At 47.5% G+C, this 25,970-nt stretch overlaps 2 protein-coding genes across 6 annotated transcripts in view; one reads left to right on the forward strand and one right to left on the reverse strand.

Moving 5' to 3' along the window:
* The window catches only part of TTC16 (tetratricopeptide repeat domain 16), a 589,702-nt gene extending 581,412 nt beyond the window's left edge, over positions 1 to 8,290 (forward strand). For all 4 annotated transcript variants that reach the window (XM_086924937.1, XM_086924938.1, XM_086924936.1 and 1 more), the window contains one exon: positions 7,917 to 8,290. In XM_086924937.1, coding sequence (XP_086781063.1) covers positions 7,917 to 8,066 — 150 coding nt within the window. In that variant the 3' untranslated portion in view covers positions 8,067 to 8,290. The remainder of the gene's footprint in view (positions 1 to 7,916) is intronic.
* Positions 8,291 to 8,357: 67 nt separating this feature from the next.
* TOR2A (torsin family 2 member A) overlaps positions 8,358 to 25,970 on the reverse strand; it is a 43,880-nt gene continuing 26,267 nt past the window's right edge. Inside the window, exons 3-4 of one of the 2 annotated variants that reach the window (XR_015296128.1) lie at positions 8,872 to 10,573; positions 8,358 to 8,808 (exon numbers count right to left, since the gene is read on the reverse strand). Coding sequence is in view for 1 of the 2 variants with exons in the window: in XM_086924941.1 (XP_086781067.1) it covers positions 10,329 to 10,573 (245 nt within the window). In the remaining variant the exon portion in view is untranslated. Of the gene's footprint in view, positions 10,574 to 25,970 lie in introns of both variants that reach the window. The other variant, XM_086924941.1, reaches the window with a different exon arrangement.

The raw sequence follows: 25,970 nt of genomic DNA on the forward strand, positions 1-25,970 counted from the left end.
GAAATGCAAAAATAACTTTAATACATCAGTATTGAACTTGAATAAATTTGGAAATGTGAACAATTTCGGACATGAACATATTTCTTTGAATACCTGTCTACACCATCAGACCGTTTGGTCTTTTTGAATAGTTGTGCGCAGAGATTTCCTCTCCCTAGGCGGGAGAGCCTCTTTCCAGTTCCTTGTTGTTATTGCCTCTGTATCCTCCTCTAAAAAATCCTCTATTAGAGGAGGTCTGTGTGTGTGTTTTAAAAGATGATGTTGTGTCTGCGCAGGTCTGCTTGGAGCCTCCTCTATAAGAGGAGCGGCGAAAGGAACCTCTAGCTTGGGTGTATTGTAACGCCCCCATAGACTTAGCGGTGTCTGTCTTTCTTCATCTTTTCTAGTGTATTATCTACTTCCGGCCCGAACAATTGGTTCTTATTGTAGGGCTGGTTTAGGATGTTAGTTTGTACCTCTGGTTTAAAACCCGAAATGCGTGACGCCTGAGAATAACACTAGTGTTCACTGCTCTGGATGCTGTGTCAGCTACATCTAGTGCACATTTAATTGAGGCATTTGAAATTAATTTGCCTTCTTGTAAAAGCTCTGCTGCTAGATCTTTGTGTTGATCTGGTAGGTGTTCCATTAACTTTTCTAGTTGATCGTAATGGGCCCTGTTGTAGCGAGAGAGTAAAGCCTGTGTGTTTGCTATGCGCCATATGTTTGTTGCTTGTGCAGCAATTCGTTTCCCTGACGCATCAATAATTTTCGACTCTTTGTCAGGCGGGGGTGTGTCCCCAGAGGTCTGAGAATTACCCCTTTTACATGCATTTGACACTAACAAGGAGTCTAATGGCAGATGACCCTTAATGTATACTGGATCAGCTGGTGCTGCCCTATACTTTTTCTCTATTCTAGGATTTAACACCCTACACCGTACTGGATCTTTAAAAATCTCTGGAGCATGTTTAATGACTCCCTTAATCATTGGTAATATTTGAGTAGACATTTGTGATTGTTCGAAAGTGTCTAACAAGAAGTCCTCCTCAATGTCATCAGAGTGCATGGGAACCCCATGGTAAAGTGCAGCTCTGTTTAACAAATGATTAAAACCAACTGTCCTCTGTAGGGGAAGGTTTTGTTGGGTAGTACTGAGGATCAGGGATGTCTGGTGCATTATTTGGTGAAAACTATATGCATCCTCATCATCCTTAGGGTAATCTGTGTTAGCCTCCTCATCTAAAGGTATGTATGTGTTTCTGGAACATCATCCCCCCACCCAGATCATACTCCTCATCAGTGTGGTGTGATGATGCAGGAGAGTGGATAGAAGAAGTTATAGGTTCCACGTATGTAGTAGGAGAGGAAGAAGGTGAAGGAGAGGAAGGGTGCATTGGAGAAGTTGCACAGCCCTTTTTGGCACGGACCACAGGTGTAAGTGGTGTCTCTGCTGGTCTCTTCTTATGAGGAATTGCTTCCACATGTCCAGTTTTTGGATTAATATGGACTTTTTTCTGTTTAGGATCTGGTTTAAACAATTCTCCCTCTTGTATAACCTTCTTCGGCGTCTATCTTTTCGGAGCCGATAGAGGTTGTTTAGTACTTTTTGCCTTATGAGGAGTACTTGAGTCTTTTGGCAATGTTTTCGGTGCCGAAAGTTGTTTAACCTTATCTGGGCTATTCGGTACCGGTGTTATAATTTTTGGCGTGGAGACAGGTTTTGCTGGGCCTGTGGCACCGGAAATTGGCTTCCCCTCCTTGTTTTTTGAACCGGAAGGTTTCGGGGTCAAAGCTTTCGGGTTTGGTACAGTGTTTGTCTTTGGCGCCGATGATACGGGTGCCGAAGTGTCTTTGGGCGCCAAAGTGTTTTTTATGTTCGGTGCCGACGAATCCTTCGGTGCCGAAGGATGTTTTGGTGCCAATGGAGGAGGTGCAACTGGCACATGGTGTTTCCTCGGTGCCGAGGCACCGGAAGGCGTACTGTCTTTCCTCAGAGCCGGGCCCGAAGGCGGGGCGTTAGAGGGTAAATATCGGTCTCGACTGGGCCCCATGGGCGGAGTGCTGACCATTGCCTTTTTTTTGGGTAAAGTCTGTCGTGCAGGGGCAGATGTACTCACGGGTTGTCGAGACGGGATCGAATCGTCCGAATCCTCTGCCCCCGATATTATCTGGAGATCAGGCGAGTCTTCCTCTGCACCGAGTGGAGCCTTGTCTTCGGAGATATCTTCGATTGGATATTCGTCCTCGGAGAAGTCTTCTTCGACGATCTCCTCTTCAAAGATGGCCTCCGTTGCTGGTGCTGATCTTCTCATTTCGTGTCGACGGACCCTCCGATCTCGAATTTTTTTTTTCGATCGGAAGGAGGCACAGGCTGTGCAGGTCGACTCGTCGTGTTCTGGCGAGAGACAGAGGTTGCATACCTCGTGATGGTCGCTATGAGGGAATTTTGCTCGACATACCGGGCATCTCTTGAATGGAGTACTTTCCATGAGGCGTAGGCCGCACGGCGCCGATGGGCCCAACGGCCCGCGTCGACGCACCAGAATGTAGCTGGTGATGTCGAAAGTATATTCGATGTCGAAAGAAGTTTGTTTGAAGTTTTTCGCTTCGAAAGAGCAGAAAAAGTCTTTTTCTAGCCGGAGCGGAAAACTTTCATCCGAACCCAGTGGCGGAAAAAAACAATCTGAAGATGGAGTCGATGACCATGCACAGTATTGTCTATGGGAGGAGTCACCTATCTCGTGACTACAAAAGACTTCTTCCAAGAAGACAACAACAGCCTGCAATCATCCGAGCCCAACACCAGGTGGTGATCTATTGCTAAATGTAGGATCTGCAGCTCATATGCCTTGAACCTGTAGTTTCGATATTGAAAGTATTTGCGTAGTTGGTTGCACCTTTCAACATCAGAAGCAGGTCTACACAGATTGTGTAAATATTTCCTAAAGATGTTTGCTCTAAATTTGTGTTTGTCTTTTTTTAATCAAACATTTTGGGTTGTGATTTGAGTTTACAAATGTTAGTGATTCTTTATCTCTGGGAAACTACACTGAGAGAGCAGCTAAGCGGTCCAATGCTGTGTATGACACTTTCAACGTGTCCTGGCTTGTAGTCAATGTCACTTGGCATTCTGTGAATTATAGATTCACTATTTCTGTTATCAGCATGGACCTTGTTGGAGAAGGCCTCTTGGCATGGTCCCACTTCTCCCTCACGGCGGGTCCCGAACTACCTCGACCCCTATTCCACGGCCGAGAGCAGCACCATCCACCCTCCATGAGAGCCGCCCCTCCGGGCAGCCCCCAGCTCTCCCCTGTTGGAACCCGACAACCTCTCCTCAACACCTCGGTTGGTCCAAACACTATCTTGGGCCACCATCTCAGACCCAGACTCCATCTTGGGCCCTCCACGACCAGGCCGACCCCAGCCGCAGACCCAGCGAAACCCCGACATCGAGGCACCACGATCCGACCAGGGGGTGACGAGGCCACTTGACGGATCAATGGAGGAAAGAGTTTTGATGGTCCTCCAACCGTCCCCTGACGCCTGGTTTCGATCACCCCCGGCCTCCCCGGGCGCTGGCTCCACCCCCCTGCTGGGTGTCTGGACCCGCACATCCCGGCCCCTCCGACCTCCAGGTGCGAGGGTCCGGACATCAAAGGACGTCAGACCTATAACTGGGGCAGTCCCAGAGCAGGTCGGCAGTTGTATCCTGGAGTCGAGAGACACTGAGACAAACTCATCCACGTGGAACCCGTAACCACCTTTGGAGCCCTGCTGGCGCTGCTGCGGCCCATCTTCGTGAAACCATCTCTGGAGCCCTGCTGGCGCTGCCGCTGCCGCGGCCCATCTTCATGAAACCATCTCTGGAGCCCTGCTGGCGCTGCCGCGGCCCATCTTCGTGAAACCATCTCTGGAGCCCTGCTGGCGCTGCCGCGGCCCATACCGAAGAACCCCCCCGGCTCGAGGATTGAGAGCTGAGAACAGGGAATCCCTGTACCAGGCCGGTACCAAGACTGTCCCGCTACCCCCGTCCCTCAGAGACTAAGCTAGAGAGGATCCACGTATTCCTGTATAGTTACGTTAACCTGCCTGAAAGTATGATAAAAACGTTAAGAACCTATCTTTGTGTGGTCTCCATCTGTAGGGGGGTGATTGCTCGTCTGTGCGACCCTAGGAGTGGAACCTCACCAGGAGGCCTCTCGACCGCGCTCGGCCAGCCCTAAGATACCCTTTCCAAAAGACCTAAATGTCATCATGCAAAGTAGCATTGGCTAAAGATCACAGACTGGCTGAAAGTGTCTTTTATACATGATATGGCGGCTCTCTACCGCTGCAAAACCTACCATTAACCAGAGCAGTTTTGCACTACACTTCTCAGCAGATGTGTAGACGTAGTGCTTAAATTGCAAAAACTGCAAAAAGAGTACAATCCTGCACCACATATTTTTAACTAAGAGACTACCACCCACTGATGTGGTGAAGCATTAAAAGTTTAAATTTAGAGATGGCAGACACAGGTCACAGGCTTTCACAAATCCGGATTGGGCAGTGTAGCCTCCTCGTCTTGAACTGGACCAATTTCTTGCTTGCCAAAATCCCCACAGAGGCAGTAACCATCTCTCAATCCGTGTAGCTCATCAATAGAGGTGGGCGAGCCAATGAAAGTTAGAGCCAGGCTGGAACCTAAAGCCTAGCAGCTTTGGCTCAGCTCCAGGTCTTGGTGGAACTAACTTCAAACCAAAAAGGAGAAGCGTAGAGGTACTGATAGAATCACCCTCCAAAGTAAGTTTTTATAACCACAGAGATTCTATCAAAAAAAGTGAATGAGTGATGTTTTTATAATTTTTACCATTTACAACAGGGTGCTAGGCTCTCTCTTACACATGGAAAGATGGGAGCACAATGTGCTTGTTAAAATACCCCTCACACTCTAAAAAACCAAGGAGAGTCATGCTTCATCATAGGGGTCTTCCCGCCCCTATAACGGGACGGGGCGTGCTACGACCAGACGAAATACGCGGGAGCACTAAGATGTGACAGAGGCTATGTGTGGGTGTATAGGAATCAGTGAAGGTGTAGGGACCTAACACTAGTGAGTGTGCAAAAAGTGAAAAAAATGAAAAAGATTTAAAAATTCCCTGGCTTGGTAGAAAAAAACAAATTTATTAGCTTCTCCAGCTGGGAACATTAAGAAGGGGTTGTGTGGTAGAGCATTAGCCACTACCTTGTCGCGTATTTCGTCTGGTCGTAGCACGCCCCGTCCCGTTATAGGTGCGGGAAGACCCCTATGATGAAGCATGACTCTACTTGGTTTTTTAGAGTGTGAGGGGTATTTTAACAAGCACATTGTGCTCCCATCTTTCCATGTGTAAGAGAGCCTAGCACCCTGTTGTAAATGGTAAAAATTATAAAAACATCACTCATTCACTTTTTTTGATAGAATCTCTGTGGTTATAGGAACTAACTTCAAGCCAATTACAAGCCGAGCTTTCTTGTGGCTTTTGACTGCCTCCCTTCCCCTAGGATGCGTCTGACCCAATGCACTTCTCACCACTCTCCCCTCCCCCACTGAAAGACGCCGGTGGGAGCTTCGCTCACCAAAGCCAACTCCCTGTCCCAGAGTGCAAGCTCTCTGTCCCTGTCCCTCAGGTGTGCCTGCTCCCTGTAACCGAGGTGGTGCAGTCTCCCTGTCCCTGAGATGTGCAGACACACTGCATTAGTCCCTGGTGCAGGGGATAGTTTGTTGGTGATAGGTGTGTGGGCTTCTGACCCTGAGATGCTTTCAAAAACAAATATGGCATCAGGGAATGACATTCGGGGGGAGCATTCACTATTGCCTGTGGTCAGCATATGTCCCCCGGTGCGAGGTTTCACTGAATCCATATCACCTGCTGCTAGTTCCGTGCCCTGGCCTCAGACTGGTGAGTGCCAGACGTGCACCACGGATCTGAGGTGTGATTTTGTGAACCACAGGCTTTTTGACCGCTATTTCCGTGCACGGACCTCAGACCGTGAACGATGGACGTGCCTCGCACCTCTGGGTCGCGCACGCACACAGCTTTAAGTGCTGTGAAAGTGCTTGTTTTTGCCGTAAGCCTTTCTTGTGTTCCTAAGGTGTTTATCTCACTGAAGCCTCTTAGATTTGGCCCCAAGCCAGGAAAGGTTTGTGTGCAGGAAGTTCGGTAGGAAGGGAGGAAAGCAGAGTGTGAGAACGGGAAGGAGGAAGGAGACATGAGGTGGGGGAGGGGGCGGCGGTAGATGGACACACGGGGCTTAACAGACCCAGGACTTTACAGGGTTTGCCCCGGAGTCTTACACCATTGTGGGTTTATTCACAACTCATGTGAAACATTGTTTGTACCTGTGGCTGCTGCACACAAGGAGACTCATTTATAAAAACGTGCAGGGGGGTCTTCATACACAACACTGCATGATTTGGGCTGTACAATAACACTGTGAACATCTATTTACTTTCATTCAAGAACTAGGCCAGTTCAGGCTTTGAAGCGCGGTATTATAAAAGACAACACGAAAGAGAAACGTAACAAGGGCTAGTCTGTAACAACGCGTGCACATCTCCTATCCACATAGGCGCTGAAAGAGACGCCGGTGGAAGCGTGTGATGCAGAGGAGACGCCATGCACGCGCACATCGCCTGTCCGTGCGTGCACATGGTTGGTCTCCCTTCGCTCACCAAAGCCACAACAATAGAGTCTGGCCAAGCGAAGCAGCGCATGCGCTGCTTTTGCTAGGCGAGACCTAAAAACTAAGTGTAAGGTTTCCAACCCAACACTAGAAGGCGGAAGAGTGCACAGCATGTGATCAACAACGTACACTTCTACAGAATGACTTACTCCTGCTGTGAGGTTTTCATGAACAGCAACAAATTTACTTGTATTGTCCATAAATAACTCCCACTTTACCCGTTGTTTCCATGAACTAACCTCTTTAATTTTTCATCTGGTTTGCATTAATTACTACCGCTTTACATGAACTCTATTGAATCTTTCCCTGTTTGTGCTTGTACTCGATCTAAATATGATGTGTGCAAACGTCCTTTAAACTTGTTCTGTCATGTGCACAAACTCGCTGTACAGTTCTGCTGCTGTGTATATGAATTCCCTGTAAACTTTTTCTGGCTGTGAACGTATACTTCTAGTACAGTTTTTCCTCCAATGGGCATGAATGCACTGTAAATTAGGGATAAGCAAAAAGTTCTGCCCTGCTGGCGGAGTTCACAGAGTTTTGCTAAATTTGCTTGGAGTGTGGAGTTCCGGCTAAACTCCACCAACTGCCATGTGGCATAGTTTTTTCTCATGCGTAGTTCACAAACATTAAGTTGGCGAATGAGAATTTGCGCCCCCTCAAACCCCCCCCCCCCCCCCCCCCCCCTCCCCCCCCGCCCCCAGCGTGATCTTTGGGCACTAGAATGTCTCCTGGTGTGATTTCTCAACACGGGCGACTGAGACTGTTCGTGTTGAGTAAGCTGCCGCTCGAGTAGAAAATCTATTCTAATGGCAGAAAGAAGCAGTGCCCGCTGGCCCATCGTGTAGTGCCTTTCGTGCTGATTTTACAGCTCGGAACAAGGTCCCTGTGCTAAAAATGAGTGCAAGTGGTGCGACGTGCCGAATTCGCCTCACGGAACTCCACCAACCCCTACTGTAAACATCCACTGCTGTATGGACGAATTCCCCGTAAACTTTCCTGACTGCCTGTAAGATTTTCCCTCCTGGGCACGAAGGCTCTGTAAACATCCCCTGCTGAGCGCATGAATTTCATATCAACTTCCCCTGCAGTGCACATGAATGCCAGATAAACTTCCCGTGCTGTGTGCATTAATTCCCTATAAACTTCCCCTGCTGTGTGCATTAATTCCCTATAAACTTCTTGCGCTGTGTGCATTAATATCTTTTGATGTCGTTTCTCTGTAGATTAATCAGGAGATCCAGCGAGTTTTGCAGACAAAAGGCGACAGGATGTCATCGGCAGATAGAAAAGCTGTGCAGGCTTCGAAAGGCAGCATGGATCCGGAGTTTCCTGTCCACTGGGAGAATATGGGTATTACATCGGCCCTACACTAAGACGACGACGCGCAGGGCCTTCACTGCAGGTGAAAGCACTCCCAGATATAGGATACTCCTGCCATAGCATAGAAGTGACCGCCCTCTCCTCTGGACCATCCTGCGAGATCCGCCCGAGATGCAGGACAGGTCAGTATGGGTCAGTCTTAGTGCAGTGACCACTGAGGACGTGGAGTCCGAGCTGGACGGCGAGTGTGCAAGACTCAGCCATCACCGGGCTTGTCAAACCCCAGGAGACTCGTCAGCACACAAGAACCTCAGCCTGATGCTTCAAAGGACACAACACCAACAGGCAATTTAGATCAATTTTATTAAAGAAAATAAAAATATGTTCTTAAAATAGATGTTTCATTTTGGAAAATTGCATCTGATGGTCACTACCACATGTTGAATTGGCTCATTATCCGTGCTGCTGCCCGGTGTCCTGTCTGGCTCAAAAGTTGTGAATTCAGAGAATAACATTTGAAACTTTCATTCACCAACACAAGATGATATCTGACCTGATCTGCATCATACAAATAATACAGATTTAGGAATCTTGTTCCTTAACAGTACACCTTCCCTTACACACCACCAGCCACTCAGCACACCACCAGCCATCTCCAAAACACCACCAGCCATCTCCAAAACACCACCAGCCATCTCCTACACACCACCAGCCATCTCCTACACACCACCAGCCATCTCCTACACACCACCAGCCATCTCCTACACACCACCAGCCACTCAGCACACCACCAGCCTTATCCAACACACCGCCAGCCATCTCAAACACACCGCCAGCCATCTCAAACACACCGCCAGCCATCTCAAACACACCGCCAGCCATCTCAAACACACCGCCAGCCATCTCAAACACACCGCCAGCCATCTCCAACACACCACCAGCCATCTCCAACACACCACCAGCCATCTCCAACACACCACCAGCCATCTCCATCACACCACCAGCCATCTCCATCACACCACCAGCCATCTCCATCACACCACCAGCCATCTCCATCACACCACCAGCCATCTCCATCACACCACCAGCCATCTCCATCACACCACCAGCCATCTCCATCACACCACCAGCGATCTCCATCACACCACCAGCGATCTCCAACCCACCACCAGCGATCTCCAACCCACCTCCAGTCATCTCCAACACACCACCAGCGATCTCCAACCCCACCAGCCATCTCCAACACACCTGCCACTCAACACACCTGCCAGTTAAAACACCATCATCTGGCTCTTTCAAAACACCAGCCAGCTCCAAACCACCTTCCACTCAGCACATCACCAGCCAACTCTTCGAACACATCTGTTGGTCAGTATATGATCAGCTGGCTCTTTCAACATACCTGCCTATTACTACAGCAGCAGAAAAATCTTCTAACACCCGTCTGCAGGTATACTACTAGCTGGTTCTTAACACACCTCTCACTTAGTGCACCACCATCTTGTTCTTCTGACTCGCCCACCAGTCAGCATGCCACCACTCAGCTCTTCAAGCACACCTGCCAGCCAGCGCACTCCCAGCCCGCTCTTACACACCTGTCCGTCAGGGCACAAGGTCTTCGGCACTTGCCAGTCAGCACCCCACTGGTCAGCTCTTCCGACACATCTAGTCGGCACACATTGGCTCATCAGACACACCTGCCAGTCACCCCCCCTAGCAGGCCCGCTCTTCCGACACTAGCCATTCTGCACACAGCCAGTTCTTCTGACACAGGCCATTCTGCACACCACCAGCCCGGCACTTGGACACCCCCGCCTTTCAGCTCACTACCTAGCCTGCTCAGAGGATACAACTGCTCCTTAGTTTACTGGCTACACAGACCCTCTGGTGTCAACCCTAAAACATTCTGTAGTGTAGTCAGCTCAAGGAATCAAAACGTAAGCTGCGTCTCATTTTCACTTAGTTTCAGACAAAAGTCTGGATGCAGTTTAGTGATTCCCGGAGTAATGCTCAGATGTTGATACAGTCTCTGCTAACAGGTCAGAGGCAACAGTGGTCTCTGCTCACAATGGCTCAAAGGCAGGTGTGGTCTGGGCACACCCTGGGCAAGACGCCGAGCAGCTGTTCTCACCTCTGTAGAGTTCTCAGTCTAAACTGGCCCCTCTGGACAGAGTCCATATCATCACATCCACTGTATTTCAAATACCCTCTTACAGTCACAAAGCACCAAGAGGTGATTTCTTGTAGACGCCAAGAGCCCTTTGCGGGCATTGTTTCTCTGTTGGGCTCCATGGGCCAGTCCAAAGCACATCAGATCACAAGAAGAAGTTAATCCGAGAAGCCACAGTTTTGCAGCCAGTGGACGAGAACACTTTCTCCTCATCTGGGAAGAAGGTAATGCTATTCAGCACAGACTGGATGACTTGGTCTTGTTGGAGCAAGCCCTGCATGTCCAGCTCACTCCGGGCACACTGACGGACATGGCTCGGCCGCAGTGGCAGGAATGGCACAATTACATCAACCAACTTCTCCTGAAAGATCTGGGATTTCCAAAAACCATCTGTTGGGGGAAACATAGAAGGCTTTTATTTCAAAATATTTTTTATTGGTTTCAGTTCTTTAAAAACATGTACAAAACAGGTAGCAGTGGGAGGCACCAACATAACTTATAGGTCAAGATATACAGAGATTCAAACAACATGTTCATCTTGTGTACTAGGACTCGACCCAGGATATCAACAATCTTTATGTACCCCATCTAGAGGAGGTGTGCTTGAATCATTAAAACATCTTACTTTAGTCCCCTCGTGGGATTTGTTATTTAAGTAGCACTTGCGTCTCCCACTCCCAGCCATTCTTCCCACAAAATTCAACCACAAGACTCAACTAACAGTGGTATCACGGTATCAAAAAGTAATGTTTGGTCAATGATGAGGGCCGGCCACTGTGCACAGAGTCCACCACCAAGCCCCCATGCCTCTTGGCCCGGGGGGGGGGGGGGGGGGGGGGGCATGTGTAATCAAACCCCGCTCTCTTGTCTTCTACTATGTCCGCCATTCTTTCCATCGCCAGAGCTCGCCACAGTTGAGCGTGCCATTGTGATTGGGAAGGCCCTCTAACTTTTTCCACACTGCGGCTATTGATTGCCATTTCGGCAGCCCCTCAGCACAACCACATGACAAAGATTCCCGTGGGTTTGGTGTTTTAAACTGGGGTCCTGGATCCCCAAGAGAGCGTGCTCCATTGTATTGGGAATTGGGTAACCCAGTATCGTCTTAATTTGGGATAACATTTCTTTCCAAAAGGGCTGAATCAAGGGACAGTCACACCAGATATGCCTAAAATCTCCCAGGAGCTCGCATCCTCTTCAACATCTGTCACAGGTATTAGGGAATATTTTGTTTTAACTTCTGGGGGTCAAGTAACACTTGTACATAATTTTATAGTGGGGCTCCCTTAAAAACATGGAGCCATTGTATTTGGAAATGTCCTTATATTTGGAGCACCATTGTTTTCCCCCCAGTGGAGCAGTGAGAAGAGAATTCCAAAATCTTTGGGGTCTAGGGGTGGATCGGGGGCTTACTGTCCGTACGAGTGCGTAAAGGCAGGAGATGGTACCGCTCGAGGATGCCCCTGATTGAGCGCATTTTTCAATTGGGAGTAGTCTCTGGTTGCAGCGAGCTGGATCGGAGGTTGTTTTACCCAGTGCTTGAGTTGTATGTACTGGGTCTTCAGAGGGCCGAAGCTTAAAAGTTTTGGTGCAGTCTTCAAAAGACATCAACTTCCCTTTTTTTTTTTAAAGATCCGAGATTTTCAGGCAACCCCCCACCCACAAGGATTTGAAAAGACCCTCTTGTTGTGCTAGTGGGAACTCTGGGTTGAAATGAATGGGGGTGTAGAGGGACGGGAAGGTGGTTAGGGACGCTGATCTGTTGAGGTCATCTCACACGCGTAGAGTGGTGGCCATAGGGTTACTAAGATAGGGATTCATGGGTCAATTTTGTTTTGATTTCCAAAGGAGGCCCCAAATCGTCCTACCCACTGTCAGCCCATGTGGAGCCAGAGTGTTTCCGATTCGCGTAGAGTTCGATCTGCGATCACCCGGAGTTGAGGCGCTCTATAGTAGCCCGGGACGTCTGGTGGTGCTAGTCCCCCTTCCACCTTCGCCTTAGTACCAACCGGTAGGATAATCGTGCCCTCTGCCCCAGCCAAATTAACTTAGTGATCATCGTTTTCAGGTCAACAAATAGAGCTCTTTCCACTGGTACCGGTAAGGCCTGAAAAAGGTAAAGGATCCTGGGCAGCACATTCATTTTAGTTGCATTAATGTGCCCTATCCAAGAAGCGCTCCACCTGGCTAAGACTGCCTTAATTTGCCGCAGCAAGGGCGGATAATTAGCCCCGTAGAGATTCGATAGTTTGAGGGTGAGCCTGACCCCCAGATACATGATGTCTTTATTCGTATTTTGGAAGGGGACAGACCTGCCACTGCTCGTATGGGGTCTCTGGGCAATGTTATATAGAGGAGAACGGTCTTTGATAAATTAACTTAAAATCGGTGGGCCCTCTCAAAGGAGGTGAGCTCCTCTTGGACGGCCGTGAGAGAGGATAGGGTTCTCGTGAGTGGAAGTAACACATCCGCGAAGAGGGAGATTTTATGCTCATCTGTCCCAAAGGGCACCCCACTTATGCCTGGGTTATCCCTAATTTGCGCCGCAAAGGGCTCAATGCTGAGGGCAAAGAGGAGAGGGGATAGCAGGCAACCCTGTCTGGTACCCCACGATAGGACAAAGGGTTCCGAGGCTACCCCATTTACCAAAACTCGTGAGCGAGGAGAGAAGTAGTTAGCCCTCACCATGCCTATAAAGGTCTTGTTAAAACCACATTTCCTCATTGTTCGTGGCAGGAAGGCCCAATCAACCCGATCAAAGACCTTCTGCCCGTCTAACGAGAGAAGGGCTGCAGGAATGACTTTTTTCTGCACTTTTTCAATAAGGTGAACCACTCATCGCAAATTGTCATGTGTTTGCCTCCCCTTGATGAACCCCGCCTGATCCGGTATGGCATGACAGTCTCTAGGAGAGTAGGTAAACATTTTTAGTATATTTTGGCGTTTAGGAGCGCATAGGCCAGTAAGAGGCGCAGTTTGTACGGTCCTTTCCTGGTTTGGGGATGACTGAGATTAAGGCTTACCCCATGGAGGGGGTCACTTGTTGCATGGAGCCAATATCGTTAAATAATCGCACCAGATGGGGAACCAGCTCGGCCACGAAAGTACAATAGAAGTGAGCATTTAGGCCATCAGGTGCTTTGTGCAATTTAAGTGTGTTTATGGCCTTCTGTACCTCCTCACAGGAGATGGGTTTACTTAAGTCATCATTCACGGAGGCTGAAACCTGCAGTAACACAATAGTATTTCTTCTGATCCTCATCAAGCAGGGGGTCCGCAGAATAGAGGGACCGGTAGAAATCCTCAAAAGTTCTGGCCTTTCCTGCCTCACTTTTCTGAGGTGTCCCCTCTATCTACAATATGCGCTATATACTCTTTTTCCTGCTTCGCTCTAAGCTGTCTTGCTAATAAGGTTCCCACTTTATTTCCCCCTTCGTAACTCTGGACTTGTAGTCACAGGTTAGCTTTTTCCGCCCTGTTGGTGTAAATTGCTTGTAATTTTCTTTTTAGCCGAGTGACTCTTCTACGGTTCTGGACCGAGGGGTTGTCCTCATGGGCCTGTCTGCGCTTTGCAGTTCCCCTTACAAGAGCTCCCTCTCACGCTGATTTTTTTATGTGGTTGCCAGTTCAATGCACTTCTCCCGAATCACCGCCTTGAAGGTATCCCAATTATTGGCGAGAGAAGTCAGTGCGGCGTCGTTAAGGTAACAAAATTCCTAGATTGCCTTTTCTTAATTCATCTCTAAGGAGACGATCCCTGCAGCGAAAGTTAGGGAAGTACCATCTAATGTGCTTAGCACCCGGGGGCAGCCTAGCACCAACTGTAGAGGGGCGTGATCGGAGAGAGAGAACGGATGGAACTGGCATCCTAAGAGCGTATGAAACATGGATTGACTAAGGAATGAATGATCAATTCTGGAATAAGAACTGTGCGAGTGAGAGAAGAAAGAGAAGTCCTTTGCCCAGGGGTAAACACCCCTCAAGGAATCTAAAATACCCAATCCCTGTAACGCCAATGTAAGTGATTTGCTAAACACTCCCCCCTATTGCTCTATGTGGATGGGTAGTATCTAGTGACAGGTCCCAAATGGAGTTAAAATTCCCCCAATACCAGGATGTCCCCTGTTGCAAATCCTTCCAGTGCGGTCACAAATGTGTTCAAGAACTCTTGCTGTCCAGAGTTGGGCACGTAAACTGTGGCAAGAGTGCATGGCCTACCTCTCAACTCACCCCTGATCATCAGGAATCTATCTGCCTCGTCTGACTTGGAATCTAGGAGGAGGAATGGGATAGAGGAATGGAAGAGAATAGATACACCACTGTGCTTCGTTTGCGCGAAAAATCTGTGGATAGGCCCTGTGTTTCAACCGCTGTTCGTCTTTTTTTGGAAGATGAGTTTCTTGCAGGGCAGATATTTTTACATCATGGTCAAATAGATAGTTCCACACACTATGCCTCTTATTGGGGGAGTTAAGACCTCTTACATTCCAAGATAAACATTTAATCGACATTGGTCGTGTAGAGAGTCTCCCTTTTTCCTCTCAGAATTTGCCCATGAGAACCAGAGTGCCCTCTCCTCCTCCCCCCAAGCCCTACCATCATGATCCAGACTGCGTAGTCTAATCGGATAGCGGAGCGACACCCAAACAAACTCAACATAAACATATGTGAACGAGAACACACAGCTCTGAGGTGCTCTGTCTCAGAAGAGAATCTCAAGTTGAGCATCTCCTGGGGCAGACCCATTTCTGCCACCCAGGCCTCCCTCGCAGCGAGTTGGTTGAATTTTAAGATTAGCCATTGCTCAATGTCAGCCAGAAAGACTAAAAGTTATATCTTTTCCCCCTTCTGCCTATGTTTTCCCCCCCAAACCCTCGTGGAGGCCAAATGGTTCAGTGTCATCTTCAAACAGAGTCGGGCCCCCTTGAATCTTCAGCGCCACAAATCCTCATTAATCTGTACCCACAGTTCTAATTTGAATCGGACCAAAGAGTCTCATTGCGTTTCACCCGATGTTTTCTTACCGCCTCTTCTCTGTTGCAGCCATGGGCCTCCATTGCGTTTCTCTAGTTGCGATTCCGTCCCTGTGCCTTCCGCCCCCCCCCCCCGACTGATTCTGAGTGGGATCTCGATGCCCGGGTTGGATGCTGCTTTCTCGATTTCCACACAATGGAATCTTTTACAGTCCAGGGAGAAGGCCAGGCCGAAGGGATATGTCCATTGATACCTTTTTTGCATTCTTTTAGAGCTTCTGTGATATCGGCCTGAACTGCTGGCGACGGACAAGTGTTGCTTGAGCCACATCGTGAAAGAACCAGCAGGAAGCATTCAAGAACGATAGATTATCTAGAGAGCAAGCTTTCTTTAGAATCAGTTATTTGGTTTTGAAAGAGCTCAATTTTACCATAACATCCCTGGGTTTGCTGGAGTCTCCTGGTGGCCGCGGCCCCATCACGTGGACCCTTTTGAGCAGCACCTCCGAGCCATTCTTTCCCTGTACTGTCACAAAAATGCCCATCATGAAAGCCTCCAGGTCAGGGCCCTCGCAGCGTTTCTCCAGGCCCCTCACCCGGATGTTGTTGCAACGATTTTCAAGGTCCTCACACTTAAGTATTGTGGCCCTAAGTTGGTTGCGTAGGTCAGCAGAGCCTTCTACAAAAGGTTGCACTCAATTAGCCAATTCCTGGCAGGTTGCTTCAAGATTCAAGGTGCGCACCCCAATCGAGTCCACGTCTGCCTGTAGGGCCACCAGTTTTTCCCCCATCTCGGCTTTAAAAGCGTTGAGGGAGGCACCCATATCCGCCTTAATATCTTCTCGGAGTTCTTTTTTGGACTCCCCCAGCGACGCCATCAGGTCCTCGCTTGCGAGCGGCATTTCACTGCTAGTAGAGGCCCCCCGTCTTTGTCTCCACCCGATTTGGTTGGGGCGAAGTAGTTGGAAATGTTAGTGGTCTGCGCTTTCTTTGGCGGCATATGGGCCGGGGCGCGGAGTCAGCTCAAGGCCCCCCTGTGGCGATCTGAGGAAGGGGAGCGGTGCTGAATCTCAGGGAGAGGGTGTAAAGATCTTGCCCGTTCACCTCGCAGCCTAGGGCCCCTCCTGGTAAGAGTCAGGGCGCACCACGCTTAGTCCAAACCCCAGGATCTCGAGTTGGGCGCCTCACAGGTCTCAAAGTGGCTCCTTCAGGTCTAAATAGCGGTTGAGATGTAGTGTCCGGTCTTGGGGTTCAGTCACGAGGGCGTAATAATATGCTTGTGGCCACTTGACCCACGTCACAATAGGGCCAGGATAACCAGCTCTAAGGCTCCCCTCTCGATGCAAACAGTGGTTCTGCCACCAAAAATTGCTTTTAGAAAGCGAAATAGTTTTTTTTGTTATGTTGTGTTATTCTCATTTCTATAGTGCACGAATCACCCGGGGGCATCTCGGCGCTTGTCTAGAAATTTTGACCTGAAACTGGAAAGTCGGAAGTGCAATTAAAATAAGGAAAATGCTACTTACCAGTATGCATCTGTTCTTGGCATGTTGAGCTGCAGAGTTACACACTGTCCATAGATCGCCAGAGACCGCGGATACAGTGCTCTTGGCCTTCTACGAGTGTCGCGTATACGTTTGAGTCGCACCGGAGGAAAAGCATTCTTGGATCTGGCCCCAAGATACTGGAATAAGCTACTGGTTCCCCTTCGTAAAATCTCTGTATATAGTACCTTTAAGAAACAACTAAAAGCATTTGTTCGAGGCATATGAGCTGCTGATTACAGACTGTGCATAGATCGCCATCTGGTGGTGGGCCCGGATGATTACACTTTGTTGTTGTCTTGGAAGAATCTTTGTTTGTTAGGTGACTCCGCCTATTGAGCGTAGTGCGCATGGGCATCGACTTCATCTTCAGATTGTTTTTCGCCATTAGGGAAATGATGGAGTTGTATGTGTACAGAAAGAGATGTCCATGTGTATTGTATCTAATTAAGATATTACTGGGACAGATATAGGTAGCCGGGGAGGCGGGTGGGCCTGTGCAACCCTGCAGCTCTACATGCCAAGAACAGATGCATACTGGTAAGTAGCATTTTCCGTTCGAAGCATATGAGCTGCAGATCACACACCGAGCATAGATTGCACAGCAGTTTCTCCCTTAGCGGCGGTCACCCACATCTGTTGCAGTAGTTTGAAATAATATTTTGAGTACAGCCTGGCCCACAGTAGCTGGTTTTGCCTGCACATCTACACAGTAGTGTTTTGTAAATGTGTGCGGAGTAGACCATGTAGCTGCTTCACAAATGTCATCTAATGGTATATTTCCTAAGAATGCCATAGATGCCCCTAGTTTACCGGTGGAATGAGCTCTAGGGGGAATGGATACAGTAGGTTTTGCTTTTTGGTAGCAAATTTGAATGCACTTGACGATCCACCTTGCAGTCCCAGCTTTTCAAATGGGATTACCTTTATGTGGAGGAGAAAAGGACACAAACAAGTGTTCTGTTTTACGAAATGGTTTTGTCCTATCAATGAGGTAGAGGAGCGCTCTTTTTACATCGAATGTATGTAGAGCTCTGTCAGCAACTGTTTGTGGTTGAGAGAAGAATACTGGGTTAAGTAAAGGGGGGTTCACCCAAGTAAGTCACTGGGACCTGGGTACATATGTTGCTGAGAGAGAGGGGTCCCAGTAAACAACCACACAATTAAATGTAATTAACAAGAATCAGTTAACAGCAGTTTGCTAACATTGTTTTTATTTTCAATGTAGCTCAGCCATATTATTCAGGCAATAGACATAACATTTATAATTGCTATAAAGTGCCCTGGTAAAGGGGGGGAAAGGGGGTGGTGCATTGAGTGTAGGAAGGGTAAGTGACATAAGAAAACGAGCCAAAGGCTACGAACAGTCAAAGAAATTAAAACTAGTTCACATTAATAATGACCGTAGGTTCCAAATTGTTATTTATGAGAACACATGCTCCATGTAGGTATTCGATATCGTTGTTCATGGAATGAAGCTGAGAAACACACAAAACAGTCGACGTTGCATTTTGTACGTAGTATGATCACTGTGATTACAGTCCATAGGAGAATGCGTTGTGTTTAACCAGGAGAATACGTTGTTTATAACCAGAGACCTGCTGTTTCTTCCATGATTATCTGGACCGGTACCTTTATCTGTACCATATACTGATTCAACCCACCAGAACTACGTTCTTCCCAACATTCTTTAGTGGTTTTGAGACCAGACTTGTGCCTTTCATCTAGTCTTTGCATGTCTTTTGCCTTGTGGGAGTATATCGCTCTCCACCTACAATAACAAGCATCTATGGTTGTGCCCCCTTCTTCTCGTCCTGATGAAGACCCCATTGCAAGGGATCAACTTCTTCCTGCGGTCACAATAGGGGTCGAAACGTCGACTGTTTTGTGTGTTTCTCAGCTTCATTCCATGAACAACGATATCTAATACCTACATGGAGCATGTGTTCTCATAAATAACAATTTGGAACCTACGGTCATTATTAATGTGAACTAGTTTTAATTTCTTTGACTGTTCGTAGCCTTTGGCTCGTTTTCTTATGTCACTTACCCTTCCTACACTCAATACACCACCCCCTTTCCCCCCCTTTACCAGGGCACTTTATAGCAATTATAAATGTTATGTCTATTGCCTGAATAATATGGCTGAGCTACATTGAAAATAAAAACAATGTTAGCAAACTGCTGTTAACTGATTCTTGTTAATTACATTTAATTGTGTGGTTGTTTACTGGGACCCCTCTCTCTCAGCGAGAGAAGAATACTGGCAACTCAATAAATTGATTGAGGTGGAAGGGTGAAATGACTTTTGGAAGGAATTTCGGGTTTGTCTTAAGAACCACTTTGTTGTGATGGAGTTGTAGGAATGGTTCTTGAAATGTTAATGCCTGGATCTCACTTACTCTTCTGAGTGAGGTAATAGCAATTAAAAAAGCAACTTTCCATGTAAGGAACTGTGATTCACACTTATGCAGGGGTTCAAATGGAGGACCCATAAGTCTAGTGAGAACAATATTTAGATTCCATACAGGGGAGGGTGGTATCCTGGGAGGAAGTATTCTTTTGAGTCCTTCCATAAATGCTTTGATGGCGGGTACTCTAAATAATGACAGGTGTTGTCTGTTTTGAAGGTAAGCTGCTACAGCAGCAAGATGTAACCTGATAGAGGAGTACACAAAAACTACATCTTTGTAGCTGGAGTAGGTAACATATGATGTTTTGGATAGAAAAAAATCTAGTGGGTTAATGTTGTTATTTGTGCAATACACAACAAAACTTTTCCACTTGGCTGCATAGCATGCTCTAGTGGTGGGACGTTTCGCTTCCTTGATAACACTCATGCAATCAGGCGGAAGATTGAGGTATCCAAATTCTAAGACCTCAGGAGCCAAATCGCTGGATTGAGCTGCATTGGGTCCGGATGCATGATCTCTCCATGGTTCTGTGTCAGTAGATGTGGAGAGAGTTTTAATTTTTGATGTGGTACCACTGAGAGTTCTAGAAGTGTGGTGTACCACGGTTGTCTTGCCCACGTTGATGCTATGAGAATCAATGTGAGGGAATGTTGCTGTAGCTTGCGTACCACTAACGGAATTGGAGGGAAAGGTGGAAAAGCGAACGCAAATTTGTTTGACCAACTCATCCATATCGCATTGCCGTTGGACAATGGGTGTGGATATCTGGCGGCGAAGCTTGGGCATTTGGAGTTGCGGTGTGTGGCGAATAGATCTATGTCTGGTTGGCCCCACTTGTGAAAGAAAGGTAGAAGAACTTGAGGATGAAGTTCCCACTCGTGTATCTGTTGTCTTTGACGACTTAACAGATCTGCAACTTGATTGTGAACTCCTGGTAGTTGTTCTGCTAACAGAAAGAGGTTTTGAGGAATGGCCCATCTCCATATGCTCTGCGCCAGCCGGGAGAGCTGTAAGTGTGCCCCCCCCCTGTTTTTGGATGCAATACATGGCTGTCATATTGGCGGTACGGACTAATACAGCCTTGTTTGATAGGTAATACTGAAAAGATTTTAGAGCTAGAAAAATTGCTAGCAACTCCAGATGAGTTATGTGGAGTAGCTTTTGTTGCGGTGTCCATGTGCCCTGTACTGTGTGTTCTCCCAAATGTGCTCCCCAGCCTGTGAGAGATGCATCTATGGTTAGCACCACTTGTGGAACTGGCTCTATGAACGGCCGGCCCTTGGAAAGGTTTTTGGTGTTCCACCACTTCAGAGAGCGATGTGTCCGGTCGTCTACCACCACCAGATCTGTTATTTGTTGTTGAGCCTGGTTCTATTGTCTTGCTAAGCACTCTTGTAGGGGTGCATTTGGAGTCTTGCGTGTGGTACTATGAAGATGCAAGATGCCATCATTCCAATTATTTGCATGAACACTCGAGCTGGTAGCGAGTGTTGCGGCTGGAATTTTTGAATGAGAGTTTGCATACTTTGTGTCCTTGCTGGATTGGGGGATGCAATTGCTTTGGAGGTATCTGTTGTGGCACCCAGATACTGTTAAGACAGGGATGGTTGGAGATGTGACTTTTTTTTGATTTACTGTGAAGCCTAGCTTGTGTAGCAGACAGATGCTTTGATGCGTGTGCTGCATGCATTGGTGGTATGGGAAGACATGAATATTTTCCCTTCTTAAGTGTGCTGCTACACCTGCACTTTGTGAAAACTCGAGGTGCTGTAGTTACTTCGAAAGGGAGTACTTTTAATTTTTAGTGTTGACCGTCTAGTATGAACCAAAGGTACTTTCTGTGAGCTTGATGGATGGGAATGTGGAAGTAGGCGTTCTTGAGATCTAATGTGGCAAGGAAGTTGTCTGTTTTAACAGAGGCAGGACCTGCTGTAATATGACCATATGGAAGTGGTCGGACTGTATGTAAAGGTTTAAGGGTCTCAGGTCTAGTATAGGTCTGAGAGAACCGTCCTTTTTGGGTATGAGAAAGTATAGGGAGTAAACTCCAGTGTTTTGATGGGGTTTTGGGACTGGTTCTATTGCATTCTTTTGCAGTAGAGATGCAAGCTCTTGTTTTAGTAGTGTGAGATGCTCCTATGACATGGGACGCTATCTGGGTGGTATTGTTGGAGGAGTGGAAGTGAGCTCCAGGCAATATCCTGATTGAACTATTTGTCTTACCGACTTGTCTGTGGTTCCAGACAGGCAGGAAGTGTTGTAATCTCCCCCCTACAGGAGTGGAATGGTCTGGGGGGAGGGAAGTCACTGTTTAGGAGTGGAGGCATTGCAGTTATTGTTGCCTCTGCCTTTACTGTTGTTACCTCTATATCCTCCTCTGTAATAACCTCTACTGGGCGAGGATTGGGTGGGCGCTTTATAAGAAGAGGAGGCGTTGTCTGTTTCAAAACCTTTAGAGGCACCCCTGTAAGAGGAGCGACGAAAGGACGCTCGGGGAGTCTGAGTTTGTAAGGCTTCCATGGATTTTGCTGTGTCCGTATCTTTTTTCATTTTCTCTGGTGCATTATCCACTGTAGGACCAAAATGATGTTGCTGGTCAAAAGGTTGATTCAGGATACTGGCCTGTACCTCTGGTTTGAACCCAGAGATGCGTAACCAGGCATGTCTACGTAACAGTACGCCTGGATTTATTGCTCTAGAGGCTGTGTCTGTAGTATCTAACGCACAACGGATTGCGGTATTGGTAATGACCTTGCCTTCCTGTATTAAGTCAGAAGCCCTGGTTTTATATTGTTCTGGAAAATGTTGCATAAGTGATTCTAACTCATCATAATGAGCTCGATCACATCTTGCTAACAATGCTTGAGTGTTAGCAATCCTCCAGACATTGGCTGCTTGTGAGATGGTGCGTTTTCCTGAAGCATCTAAAAGCTTGGACTCTTTATCAGGGGGTGGAGCATCCCCCGTTGTCTGTGAGTTAGCTCTTTTTCTAGCGTTTGAGAAAACCAATGAGTCTAATGGCAACTGGTGTATGCTGGGTCAGTTGGGGCCGCCCTATATTTCTTTTCTAGTCCGGGGTTAATTACCCTGGCTCTGACGGGGTCTTTGAATACCTCCGGTGAGTGTTTTACCACTCCCTTAAATATTGGTAATGTGGTTGTGGTTTTATGGGATGACAGTAACGTATCCACAACTGGATCTGTGTGCAAATCCACCCCATGAAAAGTGGCTGTTCTGTGAATAAGCTGCGTAAACCCTACAGTGTCATCTGGGGGAGATGGCCTAGAAGGGTATGCGTGATCTTGTGGCAGATCTGGTGCATCCGGCACGTTATAATCTTCCTAGGGATCATTTGATGGCCCAGGAATATTATCTGGGTCATCTGCGTCATGTATGTGTTGCTCACTTTCGACCCCTTGTGAATAATTATCCTCATCTTCATCAACCTCTGGTGCAGGGCTGTGCGGGGTGGATGGTGAGTGTGCAGGGGTAATGTCGAGTGGTATCTCTGGCAGTGGTGAAGGAAATCCTATGGGGGAAGTTTGAGCATGTTTTTTGAGAGGAACTGGAGGTGGCTTATGAGAGTCCATTTTCCTCTTTTCAGGCACTGTAATTATATGTCCAGTCTTTGGATTAATTTGAAGAGTCTTTTGTTTGGGATCTGGCCAGAAAAGCCCTTCTGTGGCACTATCCTTCTTCGGCACCGACTTGTCTTGCTTGGAGCCGAATTGTTTAGAAGGTTTTGTAGTGTCTATTGCAGTCTTTGGAGCAGATCTTGGTTTCGATTCCGAAGACGTTGTGTCGTGCTTTGTTTTTGGATTAGAGCTTTTCGGATCCGGATTTTCGGGTTGACAACTTTTGGTGCCGAAGTGTGTTTCGGTGCCGAGGGGGACTTCGGGTCCACTTTTTTTGGAACCGGAGCTAGCTTCGGTTCGATAGGCTTGTGAATTGTTTTCGGTTCAACCGGTTTTGGTACTGATGGTTGCTTCGTGCCGGAGTTATTTTTGGTTTGAGGACCGTTTGCTTGTCGGGACCGACAGACTGACTCAAGCTCGAGTCGCCTGGAGGCTTTTTTGTATTCTTCGTTGCCGAGCTGGAAGGCGGGGCATCAGAAGTTTTTAGTCGGTGTGCACCTGGACCCGGAGGTGGAATCGAAGCCTGTCCCGGTATGGGGGTATGAACCGGGTCGACGTTCATACTCACGACCTGTTGACCAACTGGAAGAAGATAGTCGTCTTCTGATTGTCCTTCGGCTCCGGAAGCAAAATCTTCTGCTTCGGAAACAATGTCATCCTGCTGTTGTTCTCCGGACTCCAGAACGGTTGGAGCCGCGTCTATGATGAGATCTGGTGTCGATGAAGAGGACTGCGCCATGACTCTTCGAGCTCGACGGTCTCGGATAGTTTTGTTGGACCGGAACGAAGCGCAGGCCTGGCAATCTCGACTCTCGTGCTCTGGGGACAAGCACAGATTGCAAACCTCATGTAGATCAGTGTGAGGGAATGTGTGTCCACACTGAGGGCACTCCTGAAGGGTGTTCTTTCCATGAGCCAAAGGCCGAATGGTGCAGTTGGGACCGACGGCCGCGACGAACGCTGGAATCGAGAAGCTGAAGCTTTTCTTCGGCGCGGGTAACTGGAATTACTATCGAAGATGATACCGATGGTATGATGTAGGACTGGAAGTCGAAAAGAGATCGGTAACGGGACCGAACGACAAACACATCCGAGCCCGATGGCGGAAAAAAACGATCTGAAGATGGAGTCGATGCCCATGCGCACTAAGCTCTATAGGAGGAGTCACCAAACAAAGACTCTTTCAAGACAACAACAAAGTGTAATCATCTGGGCCCACCACCAGATGGCGATCTATGCACAGTCTGTAATCAGCAGCTCATATGCCTCGAACAAATGCTTTTAGTTGTTTCCTAAAGGTACTATATACAGAGATTTTACGAAGGGGAACCAGTAGCTTATTCCAGTATCTTGGAGCCAGATCCATAAATGCTTTTCCTCCGGTGCGACTCAAACGTATACGCGGCACTCGTAGAAGACCAAGAGTACTGTATCTGAGGTTTCTGTTTGGTAAATGTTTAACAAGTCTCTTTTGAAGATATTGAGGGCCTCTGCCATTCAGCGCATTGTAGGTGAGGCAGCAGATCTTAAAAAACAATCTCTTTCTCAACGAAAGCCAATTAATCTCTCTCAGCAGAGGGGCCGAGGGAGAACACGCTGGGCGGTTCAGAACCATTCTGGCCGCCGTGTTCTGAATCACTTGCAGTTTGCTTAGCAGAGTCCCTCCACCCCCACTTTTGCCAACAAAGCATTGCCGCAGGCCAAGCAGCGAATGACCATAGCTTGGACCAGAGTTCTGCGATGGTTCGTGGACTCTATTAAGATGAGATTTCATAAAATGATAGACATAAGAGAAAGTCCAAATTAAAGTGACTCTACCCACAAACTATTCATAGAATTTTGAATATGTTAGGATTTATATGAAAGAATCATAAATTATAAATAATAATTAAAGGAACAGGACATTTATACACAAACAGATATATAGTGTACAACTACACTTTTTAATGAATAAGAGATGTGAAGTGAAGACAAAAAATGTGTTTACATATACTTCACAACACAATTTGAACATAACCAATAAACATATCAAAACAATATACATTTGACCACAGCGTGAAATACATGAAATATGAGATTCAACACAACCAGGAATAAATCATATCATTCTCTATTAGTCTGATGGATCAATGACACTTGTAAGAATGCATTGGTGTTTCGACCCCTGGGGATTAGTGTGACTGTGAAACTATCAGCTTGGGGTCTTCCTCAGGACTAAAGAACATGTCTGTGTGTTGTCTGTGTGAGAAAAAATAGACTACTTAGATAGGGAATGAAGTGTGGACAGTACCTGTAGTTGTGAAGAGACATTGCATCTCTGCTCACCCTTAGAAAGGGTTCTAACTGGATACCAAAGTGAAGAGTAATATATAGAGCATGGCAGCGGTTATATAGGAGGAGGATGTTGACCTATCAAAAATAAATTATAGTGACTGTAAGCGCCATGATTAACTAAGCAAAATCTTAAAAATGTTTGGTCTATGGTATGCCCTTGCATGAAGTGTACCTTGTTTCAACAGAATTCCTCTGGTCAGGAGTTGGAGGGAAACGACCTTAACGCGATCAAAACACTGCAATACATTCACCTCGTGGCTTTTACAATGCAAGTCATTAAATCCACTACTTGCACTGGAGGGCGCTCTAGACTAAGGAATAGAGTGATTTACTATTCCAATACCTTCCCTACTGTACGTAGGCTGGAGTTGGAATAGTAAATCATACTATTCCTAAATCCAGCAACCTACAGTGCAAGTCGTGGTAACGACTTGCATTGTAAAAACAGTGATGTAATGTACCGCAATCTAAATGATCGAGTTGTTACATCATACATCCTTAATTTTAACAATCTCCAAAGCCATACGATAAATTGAAGCATACGATCAATTAAAAAATCTTGCAATACTCTTGGCACTGGCTGTACCACTGGCATTGGCAGCTGGCACTGGCCGTGGCACTGGTTAGGGCACTGACAGCGGGCACCAGCGGTGGTGCTGGCACTGACTGTGGCACTGGCATTGGCAGCTGCACTGGTTGCAGCGCTGGCAGCGGGCACTGGCTGTGGCGCTGGCACCAGCACGGTCTGTGGCACTGGCTGCAGTACTGGCTCGGCAGAGGCAGTTGCTGTGGCATTGGCATTGGCAGCTGCACTGGTTCTGGCACTGGCACCTGCAGGTAGCAACACTGTAAAACTGCCAAAGGTGGTCCCTTTCAGGAGTTTCAGA

Source organism: Lissotriton vulgaris, chromosome 5 (assembly GCF_964263255.1).
Source record: "Lissotriton vulgaris chromosome 5, aLisVul1.2, whole genome shotgun sequence".
Classification (NCBI taxonomy): domain Eukaryota; kingdom Metazoa; phylum Chordata; class Amphibia; order Caudata; family Salamandridae; genus Lissotriton; species Lissotriton vulgaris.